Source organism: Lutjanus erythropterus, chromosome 20 (assembly GCF_056507025.1).
Source record: "Lutjanus erythropterus isolate fLutEry1 chromosome 20, fLutEry1.hap2, whole genome shotgun sequence".
Lineage (NCBI taxonomy): Eukaryota > Metazoa > Chordata > Actinopteri > Lutjaniformes > Lutjanidae > Lutjanus > Lutjanus erythropterus.
Window position 1 is genome coordinate 17,672,562 of NC_139336.1, and position 13,626 is coordinate 17,686,187.

The following is a 13,626-nucleotide window of genomic DNA, read 5'->3' on the forward strand; positions in this document are numbered from 1 at the left end:
TATGTGCTGTTACTCAAGGACCTCTCATCCCCTGATGCAGAATGGGTGCAGACTACACTGATGCTGAGCAAGGAAGGTTATTATCGCAGAACGAAGGAGTTCCCGTACAACTTCGGCAAAATTTAGGTACCCTAGATGTAAAGTCCTTCATACAGACTCACAAACAGCGTGGAAAGTTTTCATTTGAAATGGGAGTGTTACCTCTTCTACAGTAGGCACAGACGAGGGTGTACGAATGGAAAGAGCTCAAGGATTCAAAGTCCTTCATACATTGGCCCTCCTCATTTTTATTATGGCAGGAGAAGATTAGGCTAATTAGTTGCTGACATATGAACAAGCGAGACCTGTTTTTACACACAGCATCAACTTTGTCGACAGCAAATCTGTTGTATGCTCTCTTCTGTATCTCCGTGTCGGTATGTTGAAGCACAATGAACAAAAACAAACTAGTCTGCAGCTTTAGATTTCTGTTTTTAAAAACTGGTAGCTGATATAAAATGCCGCATGTAGTCAACCAATCAAGGAGGTTCAGTGCTGCAAGCCCCATTCCCAAAGTTTCCTTTTGAAAAGTAATACCTCTTGAGTAAGCACTTTCTTCTTCTCAAGGTTCCTCATCTCTGAGGACAGTGGAGTATGTTGATATTTTTGTGAACAGCTAAAATAGTAATTTTTATCTAGTAAATACTGTATAGGCTTACTAGTCTGGTTTTGGAATACAGCCACAGTACAGTCAGTCTTGTTCCAAGCTCATCAGTTGATCAGACAGTGTTTTCAGTCAACTGCGGAGCCTCTCTGTGCAGCCTGTCACTGACCTTATGACCAGACAGCAAATACAGGCTTTACACACGATCCCATTAGACTGGACTACACTCTGTCTGCTTTGCACAAAACACTGCTAATCACCCTTTTCTCTACCAAGACAAGGTCACACAAAAAGCACTCCGCAATCAACAGCTGAACACAGTTAGATACACATGAAGCTCTGTTTATTTGATCTAATTAGTCACTCTTCCATTTCAATAATTATTGAAATCACAGATTAACAAGTGCACCAGCTCATTCCCACACAATAATTGTTCGGTTTTAACATGTGGTTGCTAATCACAACAAATTAATTATGCTGCCTGCAGAAAAAAAAAACCAAAAACAGTATGTGACAACACTTTCAGACTACTGCAGGTGGCACGCGGGTGTCTTCAAATGACAGAGCATTAAAATGTTACATTCGCAAGCTCAACATTAGCAAACATTGCATAACGTTTCATTGGGTTATTGTGGTCGGCTGAAAGTCTCACTGTTTTGTTTGACCACACAAGAGATAAATATCAAAAACAAGCATTTTATATTCTCCCTCACACTTACAACATAACTAGTGTATCTCGCATTGCCATTCTTTTTTTTTTTTTTACAAATTAAATAGCAGGAAATACTTCACTACAGAATTGTACACATTTTTGACAGTGGGGGTATTTTAATACTCATACATGTGAGAAATCCTTCACAAAAGTAGATCCCACTGTACTGCTTTATCTTGAGATAAGTTACTGCAGCTGATTCACTCTGATGTACCACCTACAACAAAAATGCCACTGAATATTAGTACAAGATGAGATGTCGTTAAACACAAACGGATTTCAAGACATTTGTGCCAGATTGTCAGGCTGTAAACAGTGTACTTTACTTAGGCGTTTTTTTATCCCACAGCATGTGGTGCTCTTTGTACATTCATAACACCCTCCTGCAAACAGTTATAACTACAAAAGCAACAAGGATGATTTGGAAGGATGAATTTGATGGAGTTTCAGTAGGACCCACATTAATAACAAAAACTGAAGAATCACAATGCAGGACAAACAGGATTTCCAGTACTCATACATTGGTTTTATGAATGTACAAGACCTACAGTAACATAGAGAAAACACAAACACCCATAATAGTGCAAACCTTAGTGATGTCTGCTACAACAGAATTATTTTATTAAAAACGATGGGACAAGTTATTTATTTAACTCATATGAAATGTAAATGGATTATGATGTGGCACAAGTACTCTTTGTTTCTCTAAAAAAAAGGGCATTGGTTTATTCAAATGTGTCTCTGCAGGGCTGCCTTGCTAATAAAACCAACCTGCAAGAAGTGCATCAGTACCACTATATCTGAGGATTTGTGTGGTTGTTATAAGACACTATGCCCCTAATGCTGAAGGACTGGTTTTTCTTCAGAAGGCTGTTTTGTCAACACTGGCAGGTTTGAGCAAACATGATGAAGTGGACAGTGTGAGACCTCAACTGTGCTGACAGCAAAACAAAACAAAGAGAAGCCCTAAAATTTTCATTTTCAACGCTGTGGACATATTTTCCAAAAATGGCATTTTTTTTTTTTTAATCCATCCCGTCTTGAAGATCAATCACTCATGCTGAAAGCAAACAGGAAACCCGTTGCTCTAAATCCATGAAATGAAGAAGCGTGTTAGAAAGTGTTCCCCATAGAGGCCCCAGTTCTTCATCTATCAGTGCAGAAATCACGGCCATAGTTTTAGATTTCAGTGATCAACCAGAAGTCAGTCACAGTAACCGTTCTATGTCAAATACTGTACAACCATTTCCACAACATCTCACTGAATCACTAATACAGTGACACGGCTGCCGGCAGTCTGAACAGCCTCTGAAGTCAAGCCTCGTCGAACAATGGAAAAAGAGACATAGAACATTAAAATGGGAGAAACAGTGCTTTGGCAAAAGCGTCTCTACAATTGGGAATTTTGGCTCGATCCTACCAACAGTTCAAAGACGTACATGACTACCAAAGGAGGCAAAAAATGTCCTGTGGCATTGCTTGGCTAAGCAAAAGTAGTGCCAAAGCCAGCCGTCTGGATGACACTTTCCATGGCAACGTTGTCTACCAAGGTCAGCAGTGTTGCCACTAATATAGTCCAATGTTCTTGTAAGGTCTCCTCTACAACCAGTATTACCATGTCTATAGATGGACACTGTATATACATGTCTTAAACGTAGGTTGCAACTTCCATTTGCAGTTCAAGCAATGTACCGAAAGAGTTGGTTGGAGGGTTTGATTGGGGTTCAAATGCAAGTGACAACACACCAACATAACCCCTGGTTTATATAATGTTCATCTCAAGCGTAGATCTGTCCAGAACCACCTGTGTGTGGGTTTTCTCCACTGAGGCGCTCCTGGCTCGGCTGGCGGTTGGCGTCGCTGGATTTAATGACACCTGCATAGTCATGGATCCCCACTTCCAAGTTCTTGGCCCTCAAAGCAGCAGTATGCAGCTTCTCCAGGAAATCTGGCATACCTGCCGGGTGCGAGAGGAGAGCTTTGTTATTATCAGGGTAGAATATACATACATGCTCAGTGGGAAAACATGAAATGTACGTGCAGAAAAATACATTCACAAAGTATAACAATACACATAAATAACTAAAACAGTAAGCAAAAGTGCAAAACATTTACAGGATCCAGCTTCTAAAATGGGATAATTTGGTGATTAATGTCACTGTAAACTGAATTAGACTTGCACCGATTTCAACTTTCTTGGCCGATTCCGATTTCCGATTTTTGAGGGGTCTGACCTACCGATTCCGATTTTGGCCGGTTCCGATTTTCAGTCTTTCCAAGAACTGTAATTGACAGCATTCACAAACATTTTTGCAACTTTTCTTGTAAATGTGTTCATAATAAGACACTGACTATTAAATATTCATTTAATACTTTCTCCAAAATCATCCAGATTACAACCAGGCCTTATTATAATTTTATATTAAGATTATAAATTGGGTGAACGTGATCTCGCGAGATCATCTCGCGGGATTTCGTGGGACGCGATTTCATTGATCTTTTGTGGAAGCGGATGTAAACAAACCGGAGACTAACGCGGTGCAACAGTTTGAAGTAAAACTTTGCCGTGAAAAACAAACACAGAAGTTAAAGGAGTCTGGATGAGAAAATGTTTGAGGAGACACATCAACACAGGTTGTTTATTCTTCAGCCAGAACAGGAGGTGAGATTTGAACTGTCCCTCTGTGAACAGCAGTCTGCTGCTAGCTTGCTAGCATTAGCCTGAAGTGCGAGAGAGTTTACGGCAGTTTTGCGACATCGTCAGCTGCTCTGTTTCGTTGTAGACTGTCTGTCTTCTCTTTATCCTGTTCTTGGAATCTGTCTCTGACACCAGCTTCAAGCTGACGTGTGTCTGAGTTTGTAGCTGTTATCAGTGCTGTGTTGACGTCACGGTCAGTTTGTCTGCTGCACGCATGACGTGACCATCGTGCAGAACATGTGTGTGACAATGACGGGCACAGAATCGGATTTGTGACGCTGACCGGCCGGTCACCGGTCAAGGCCAGTCACGTGAAAACCGGCCCGATTCTGAGCATTGCCGATTAATCGGTGCAAGTCTAAACTGAATGACTTCAAATTTTAGCTTACTGGTTGAACAAAAAAAGCAATTAATTAATGATATACAATAGGCTTTGGCAAAAAACAATTGTAATACCCATCAGCAATAGTCACTTCACGTTCACTGGCAGAAGGAAACTATTCAATAAAATGTTCAACAGTTTCACTTACATGCATTAAATTCAAACCACTAGGAAGACACATAATGAATATTCTCTGGCTAAAACACAATTATAACCCTTGGTATTGGAGTGTGTTATGGGTGGCACCATCAACATGTGACACATCAACAGAAACAGCACAGAGTGAGAAAATTATTTCATTTTTTGTTCATTTTTAATGGTTATTATTTTATATTACCTGCACGTCTTATAAGTAAAGTATTTAAATTCAAAGTAAAGCAGTTAAATTCCACATTTTTGTTCAGGTGTTTATAAATAATAATAATAATAATAATAATAATAATAATAATAATAATAATAATAATAATGTTTATAATTACCCTTACATTGAAAAAAATTATCATGTGAAATTATCACCCAACTGTAATGTGATTTTTATATGCAGCTCCAACCAGTGAACAGCACTCACCACTTGACACCATCCAGCTCACACAGTACCGGGGAAAGACAGTCTGAGGGTTATCACTGTAGGTTAGCAGGTAATCGAATCCATTCTGTTACAAAAAAAGAAAAAACAGATGTCAAACACAGTAGCTACAAAACTCAGGACACTGGATCTAAGTTAAATTAACGTGTGCAGCAAAACTTTAACCACAAACCTCGTCAAAGGACTTGTGAGGGCGGATGACCATCTTGGACTGGTATGAATGGACTCTGACAAATTCCTGAGTCTCTGGGATTCTGGGATGCTGCACAGCTCTATACAACAGAGTTACAAATATACAAGATAAAAAGACATTGACAATGTGGTTCTTGTGTCAGGTGTGGTTTAGATTTGATATATTAAAAATGAGTAACTTGTCTAAGTCCCACCTGGACACCAGGATCATCAGGTTGTTTTCTACGTCAACATCATAGCGGCGCACATACACGTAGTCCCTGGAGTACATGGGATACTGTAAGGAGAGATTAAACAAGATTACATAATGGTTGCCAGGCTCAAATAAAAATTGATGAATACGCTGTAACTTGGCCAGTATTTGCTCCTGACCAACTGATAAGCCAAGGTCAATCATAGTTTACTCATACAAAAGGAGGAAAAAGTACCCTATTATGTAAAGCAAATAACTCTCTCTCTTTAGGCAAAATAGCAAACAACAGAAACTCACAGGGAAGTGTGTGGCCCAGTGCACAACTTCAGAACCTGTAGCAGGATCTCTGTCCACCACTTCAAGCTTAATAACCAGAGCATCCCACTTCTTCCTGTACTCTGTGTCCAACTGGGGGAAAGTGGAAAGCATAAGTCAAGGGTAAGGCGCTTAATATAGCACACAGAGTGAGTGTCACAGTTGGTTTTGTGCTGCACACATACTGTACAGTGCAAACTCATTGGTTGTGCAAGAGCAGCTGTGTAACGGAAATGCAAAACAAGCTGTCATAAACACACTAGGGCTGAACCATTTCGAAAAAATATCTAATTGATATTATTTTGACTGATATTGCAGTATGATTTGCAAAAGTAGAGGTAATGATTTTTATTGCTCTTACTTTTATTGAAAACATTAAAATTGTTATGTTTGATTGCTTTTTTCAGGGATCTGTACCAATAAAGTCTTAAGTCTGTCGAACATGATGTGTAAGCCAGGACATTTCTGTAGCATAACAATTTAAAATAGTTCTTTGATTTACCTTTAACACACTCAAAACCCCGAAGAGGAATTAAGAGTGCCACAGACTAAAATATTCCTTGTAGAATAATGGGAGATTTCAAAGTCTGTACCTGTACATTGAAGAACTGTCTTGGAGTGACATCAGTGTAGGACCCCAACACTGCAAGTAAAAACAAAAAAGGATGCTGAGTCTTCAGATAAGTCATACCAATATCATCACAAACAAAGCCCAATGAAACTTTTCAGTTTCCCTGCAAAATCCTAAAGCACAAATGTAACTAAGAGAGGGCTGAATGTGTGCTTTATCTGAGACCTGATTACAAATGTGAGATTGCAGGTTTGCTGACCTCTGTATTCATACAGGTGACTGTTAGGTATAGGGCGCTTCCATACTTTGAAGTCCTTCTTCTCCATCACAGCTTCCCAGCCAGGGTCTAGCTGTCCGGCCACTGTGCCCGAACCTTTGTTTAAACCTTTTATGGCCTCCAGCGCCTGCAGCTCAAGCCCACACCTTCAAAGGGGGATTGAAATAAAAGGATGAGTTGTTAAGCATATTGCATAATTGGCATGACAGATCATGGTCATATCAATATGACATGCTATATTTCACATTGTGCCATCAGCAAACTGTCATTAACAACAATGAACTCATGTCCTTTCTGTCCGTATTGTCTTCCTTGTGGCCCATTTGTATTGATGTAGTTCCTTAAATGTTCCTGTGTGTCTAGAGGCTGTGGTCACAAGGTACTTCTATTGGTGGACAATAAATGATCTCTATCTCTCTATCTGTTGTATAGGTGACCAATCACAGGAATGATATATTAGGTGTTTTAGTAAGTTGAGCCACCATTCAGTGACCTAGTAGTGTCCTGTACTGGAGCATCTGTATTTGATATGTGTCAGGCTTTTCTATAAATGTATTAACAGAATGATAAAGGACAAATACATCCACGTGTGCATTTAAGAAAGCTTTCATACCTGCGGATTTCCTCATCTTGAATCTTCTCATTGTCCCAAATGAAAAGACCAGCCATGGCCGCGATAAGTTTCCCAGTGGGTGCATGCTTGCTCTGAAATCTGCGCCATATGCTCCCAACCAGGGTCCACCTGGTCCGCTCGGAGTACAGGTTGGAGTAAAGCTCACCAATCTGACAGGCACGTCTGAGCCTCTGTCCGGTCACAAAGCTGCAGTGGTCCGCAAATATGGACAGCAAGCCCTTCCTCTTTTGGCTGGATCCCGCGGCCTCACTGGCACCGACACTTGCCCTCTGGAGCCAGGACAACAGCAGGCCCATGCCCCTGCCCAGCCATGGGACCCTCTCAAGCTTTCCTCTGCCCTCCTCGACGGTCCGCCTGAATGATCTGCTGCTCTGAAGCCTCACTGTGTTTACACCGATCTCGCAGATCGGACGACGGGGAACAGAGTGAAACATGACCACGGTGACCGTGACAAGTTTCTCAAGACAAAGTTCAGCAGCTAGCTAACGAATTTCGCAGCCAAAGCTAATGGTCTGCGGAAATGAACCATGTGTTACTTCAAACAAACAATAATACGGAGTTTTGGCGAGCAAAGGTCATAACTGTATTCTGGTCGTAACGCTGATTATGAGTGTGTACGAGCACGCGACATGTAAGGTTAGCATTAGCTAGCTAACGTTATCACTGGCTAACTGTCTAACATTAAGTGCGACAGGTACAAAGTACACCCCGACACTACCACTCTTATTTTTGAATCTCACTCTAATGGCTGCACTTTAAACTATACCGCCAACACATTTATCTACCTGTGTATCTTTCCTGGGGACAACCTCGCGTTTCACAAACTCCTGCAGTGCATTTGACCTCTTCATACTGCCTCACACACACCCACCCGGAAATCCCGTCTCTCAGATAGCAAAGCGGCCGTTCATTGGCTGTTTCTTATTACATGGCGAATCTTATTGGACCTAGCGTGAGTCTGTCTGAAGTTTAGCTGGTTGGGCACCAGCATGTGCGCTAGTCCAGCCTGGTCGTGTCCGAAGGGGAACCCATGATTTGCGAAACTCGCGATATTTGTACGCGTTGTAGCATTGTGCATGCTGTTCAGATTAATTATGTTTTATAAAACGGCAATGCTTGGGATATTAATATGTTTCGCGATAGAAAACCTGGTTAGGGGTAGGAAAATATCAAGATTTGGTTTTAAATGACGATTGTCGCGAGATCTTTCGTGGGTCTGGGGTTCCTTTCTAGACAAGACCGTCCAGTTTTACGCCACTACCATAGCTCCAGTTTCTTCGATGAACTGGGATCAGATTTTGTCCCACAGCTGCTCGGGTTAACTATTGTAGTATAGTGGGGAGAAGGTAAGTTTCAAACCTGGTCCAGGATCAGTATCTACGCAAAGCTGAACCTACACCGGAAGTCAGAGCAGAGTCGCCCTCCAGTGGTGTCGTTTAAGGCCAAAGTCAAGAGGATTAAGTAACGATTTACCACGTGTATTTGAGGTGAACAATGTGCAAAATTTATGTGACAGCAATTACACAAAAGAAGTCTGTTTTACTGGCTGCGTGCTGTTGATTTAAAACAATATTGAATGTATTGTTTTTGCAGTGACTTTACCTCGTTGCAGTTTCATAACGCATTTGGCAAACGATTGTTCTGATAAAAGTCAATGAAAAATAGTTATTCATGAATTACTTCTAAAGATGTGGATGTATGAGGTTGGGGACATGCTTGGGGATGTTGGGATTACCAGGCAGGTGTAACTACATATCGTGTCTTTATGGGTTATAGTATTTTCTTGCTCGCCTGTTCTGTCTTAATTTATAATCATGGATCAAAAGAGATTTTTTTTTAAAAAAAAAGTTATTCATAAATTACATGGAATCATCATACGAAAAGATACAGGAAGAGAAACCAATCTTAAATTTAATCTTAAACAGTAATTATAATTAACATACACCAGATGGCGCTGTTTAATCATGCAGAGAACAAGAAGCGTGGCCATAGATCAGTCTGGAATACTGTATGTATGATACAAGGTGACTTCTTTTCTTTTTGAGTTAAAAACAGATAAAGCTTTAAAGCCACAGCCGAGAAGAGGGCCTCATTGATTGAATCGACACATGTACTGCATGCACTGAATATAACACTGAAAAGGCTTTATAGCAAAGGAGTCAAACAAATTTTTGTTCATAGGCCACATACAGCCCAATTTAATCTCATGTGGGGGACCAGTAAAAACATTGCATAATAACCTATATATAACCACACTTCCAAATGTTCCCCCTTTTAATGTAAGAAAGTGCAATTACATTTTGAAAACGTAAAACAAATGATGACTATCCTGAGATGTCTTGAGAAAATGAGTGCAATTTCAAGTGTCTTAGTTTTTCATATGCAGTCAGTCCACTGTCATTACATCTATTATATATACAGATCACAGTGGATCTACAAATGCACAAAATATTTATGTGTTTTGGAATTGAGCAACAATATAGGCCTAATATTTTACCTTTTATGATTCAAACAACTGTGTAGTAATGCTGGCATCACCACACAACACCAACTAAAGTGGAAGCTAATGAGGAAGACGGTTAAGTTATCCCCTGCCTTATAAACAATTTATAAATCAAACATTTTGGCAGTGCCTTAGCAACAGGGTTCCACCAATACTGTTATAAAAATAGAAGTCTGATACAGATTATTTTGTTCTGAAGTTGCTGTTTGAGAATATTTTGCACAATGTTTGATATCTTTAAATTTACCCATGATAAGTGTTCATTGTTTTGTCAGACTGTATTCTGGTCTGATATTATTGTCTCCAGTCATTTCACACTTTGCAAAGTCATCCAGTGGGCTGGATTGGACTCTTTGGCAGGCTGGTTCTGGCCCACCGACTCGAAGTTTAACACCCCTGCTCCATAGTCTCCCAATGAATAAGTGGAAGCAACAGTCTGATGTATTGCATTTCACATTTGTCCAACCTACTGTGAACAAAATAGGCCAAAGGCAATGAAATAAAATTAAATATTAACATATTCTATGTTATCATTTTTTATTACAGTGTCATATTGTTGAGATGGGTTAAATACAGTTCATCCTCCTCCAGGCCATGTCAACTTGATTCATCACACTTTATTTGAAGTCACATGTGTCTTACTCAAGAAATCTGTGAAGGATTTCAGTGTCATAAGACCATGAGGCAAGATGTTTTCAAAGAACGCAGCATGCACCTCTATCTTAGTTTACTTATCTCAAAGCAAACAAAGCCGCATTAACATTAGTTCTGCTCCAGGGTGTTATTGTTAGAATATTTATTTATATATTTACAAAATATGGTTATTCACATACATGTATACATGTAAAGTAGTGCTGCAGCAACTTTTTATTTTCACTATTGATCTGGCCCATCGTTTTTCTGATTAATCAATCAATTGTTTGGTCCATAAAATGTCACAAAACGTTGAAATATGTTTACTTCTGTCTCCCAAAGCCCAAGGTGATGTCCTCAAAAATCTTGTTTTGACCACAACTCAAAGATATTCAGTTCACTGTCACAGACGACTTAAGAGATTAGGAAATATGTTTATGCCTGAAGCAGAAATAAGAGAATTTGGACGTTTTTTAACTTAAAAAATGTGATTAAATGATTAATTGATTACCAAAACATATCAGTTTAATAGCTGACAGCTAATTAATTAATTGACTAACCGTTGCAGCTCTACTATAAAGAACTTTATATATTGTTTTATTTTATATGAAAATACCATATTTAGGCTATATTTATATGTGGCCTCCATATTACTTTTCATTGCGAAACCCTGTGATATAAAATGCTAAATATCATTTGATCAAATGCTTTGTTTTCAGGAAGTGGGCTATATTGAATTAAAGAAATTTCCAATCAGGTGTCTTTTCTGTGAGTCTGACATTTGACAAATGAACATAAAGTTAAAAATGGCACAGCCTGTAATTTTATGTGAATTAGATCCATGTCATAGCCTAATCAGCACCTCTGGGGTGGAAGCTAGAAAGACAAATATGTGTGACCGAATTATGAGTTCTTTTCTGACATTGACAGTCCCGTCTAATCTTATCTTTTCTGAGTCGAGGTCACCTCTCCTGGTCCTCTCCTGTCCCCTGGTTACAGGAAAGGGAGTAAACAAGAGGGTTCATTATTCATTATGAGTGAGTAACTGCTATGTTTAGCCGAGCAGGAAGTATAAAAGGACACAAATGATATCTTTCGAAGTTACAAATAAACCTCTGGAAATTGCGACAGTTAAACCCGTCGATCGAGTGGTATTGAAAGAAATACCATAACCGTCACTCCCTCCTTTGTGAAATGCTGCCTTCAGGTGCAAAGAAAAAAAAAATATTAGGCTGCTTGGCCGACCCTAAACATTGCCCAATATATTGGGAGTGAGGAAATTTTCCATGAACCTCAAAAGAACTGACGTCAAATATAGGGAGCGACAATGAAGGGAGTGATAAATAATAATCATATGTGCTGTTGTTACAGCATCATCCCACACAGGCTTAAATAAACGACTTGCTGTGTTGTGTTCTGTTAATTATCGCTGTTTTTCCTCGTTGCTTTCATGCGAGTACAAAACACGTTTTGACTAAACTACTAAACAGCCAAACATGTTTTGCAAGGTTTATTGAGCCCTGCTTCCATACAACATATCACGTCTCTCTTGGATTCAATAAAAACAATAGTCACGAAACGAAAACGACTTTTGTCAGAGGGTAAATGTTGTTATCATTTCTGGTCGGATGCACTTGAATGAATGGCAAATCTTCTATGATGGAGTTAACATCACCGCCTGCGGCTGTTTTGCTGCACTGTTTTGACGTGACATTGTTTCCCTTTGTTTGGAGAGCAGTGGTTACTAAGGGAAATTGAGGCTTGTGCCTAATATATGCGCCCATTTGCTTACAAAGGTTATGTTTAAAATGTGGTCACATGACAATTTATTGTGACAATTCAGGTAGTGTGTAAAGATAAAAACAGTCTTATGAGATAATCTTATAGATAGATAGAAAGATGGATAGACAGACAGACAGACATGCATAGATAGATAGATAGATAGATAGATAGATAGATAGATCTAAGTATTATATTTTTGGGTTATTATATTAAGTTCACCATAGTTACATAAATAGTTATAAATTATTGCTGCACATACACCGTATACAGGTATGTACACAAGTACAGATATTCAGGTATGTAATAATGTATTTTAAGGTATTGAATATACAAGTATACATATACACATATAAGTATATGAGAGAACAGCAGTGGTGGAAAGTAACTAAGAAAAATTTACTGAAGCACTGTAATTAAGTAAAATTCTGAGGTACATGTACTTTACTTTAATTTACCAGTATTTCCATTCTATGCTACTACATATTTCTACTCCACTATGTTTTGGAAGCCATTATTGCACTTTTTATGCCACTACATTTATTTGATAACTTAGTTACTTTTGTTGATTAGGGATCATTAATGCAAAATACAAATCAATTAATACAGCATGATATGTAGCAGCTTAATCTACCCAGCAGTATGTAAAGTATCAGAAATGAGCTCCATCTTTACCAGCTCCCAAAGGAAAGAGATCGACACACTAATGCATCACAATTATAATCCAGTAATATATACAATATTCTGAATGCAGGACTTTTACTTATACTGGAGTATTTTTACACTAATTTTACTTATGTAAAAGACCTGAGTACTCCATCCACCACTGGTGATGTGTTCTAATACTACAGAAATTGATTCTAAGTATTTGTAACAATTATTTTTGTTTGTTAGTGCTGTAGTGTTTATGGCTAGCTATAGTGAACGAATATAGAGAAGAGAAAAGTAATGTTGTATCAAAAAGATTTCTGTTTTAAATGTAGTAAAGTGGAAGTATAAAGCAGCATAAAATGGAAATACCACAGGGTAAAAATACTCCATCATAAGTAAAAGCAGCCTAACAATAAAACATACTTAACATTGGCTATCAAAACTAAGAGTAGGTCTACTCATTTTGTGGAAAAATGTCTCTTATCAGTGTTGTATTATCTAATTATTATATCTTTGCTACCATGAGTGAGTGAGTGAGCGCATGCACGATTCGTGCATCTACCACGGTTAATCTCAAATACTAGTGGACCGATCAACCAAATTTTTTGTGCATGTTCATGATTCTATGCTGAAGGACCTCTGTGATTCAGACTTTTATGCCTTTATGTTTTTATGGCCACAGGCATTATGCTTTCATCCCTTTCTTGTGAATGCGATATCTCAACGACTTGAGGAAATTTGAGATCAAGGTCATGGAGACCTCACTACATGCATGTCTGGCCATAACTCAAGAATTAATTTCCTAATTATGACAAAATTGCACATAAATATCTAAAAGGATAAAATGATGAGGAGAT

General features: G+C 38.8%; 1 protein-coding gene across 1 annotated transcript; it reads right to left on the reverse strand.

Moving 5' to 3' along the window:
* Positions 1–969: 969 nt before the first annotated feature.
* On the reverse strand, positions 970–8,079 carry stard7 (StAR related lipid transfer domain containing 7). Its single transcript, XM_084746182.1, has 8 exons — positions 7,183–8,079; positions 6,552–6,715; positions 6,315–6,364; positions 5,704–5,814; positions 5,408–5,490; positions 5,194–5,293; positions 5,004–5,088; positions 970–3,312 (listed from the first exon to the last, which is right to left on the reverse strand). The coding sequence occupies exons 1-8, from the start codon at positions 7,635–7,637 to the stop codon at positions 3,134–3,136; spliced, it is 1,227 nt and encodes a 408-aa protein (XP_084602308.1). The 5' UTR covers positions 7,638–8,079; the 3' UTR covers positions 970–3,133.
* Between the last annotated feature and the right edge of the window lie 5,547 nt (positions 8,080–13,626).

What these genes read in the sequence shown, in the direction of transcription:
- stard7 (XM_084746182.1), bottom strand. Translation starts at nt 7,637, where the DNA reads ATGTTTCACTCTGTTCCCCGTCGTCCGATCTGCGAGATCGGTGTAAAC. An exon ending in TCACCTGTATGAATACAGAG is followed by an intron (nt 6,365 to 6,551) that starts GTCAGCAAACCT and finishes TTTTACTTGCAG; the next exon opens with TGTTGGGGTCCTACACTGAT. An exon ending in CTCACAAGTCCTTTGACGAG is followed by an intron (nt 5,089 to 5,193) that starts GTTTGTGGTTAA and finishes TTTTTGTAACAG; the next exon opens with AATGGATTCGATTACCTGCT.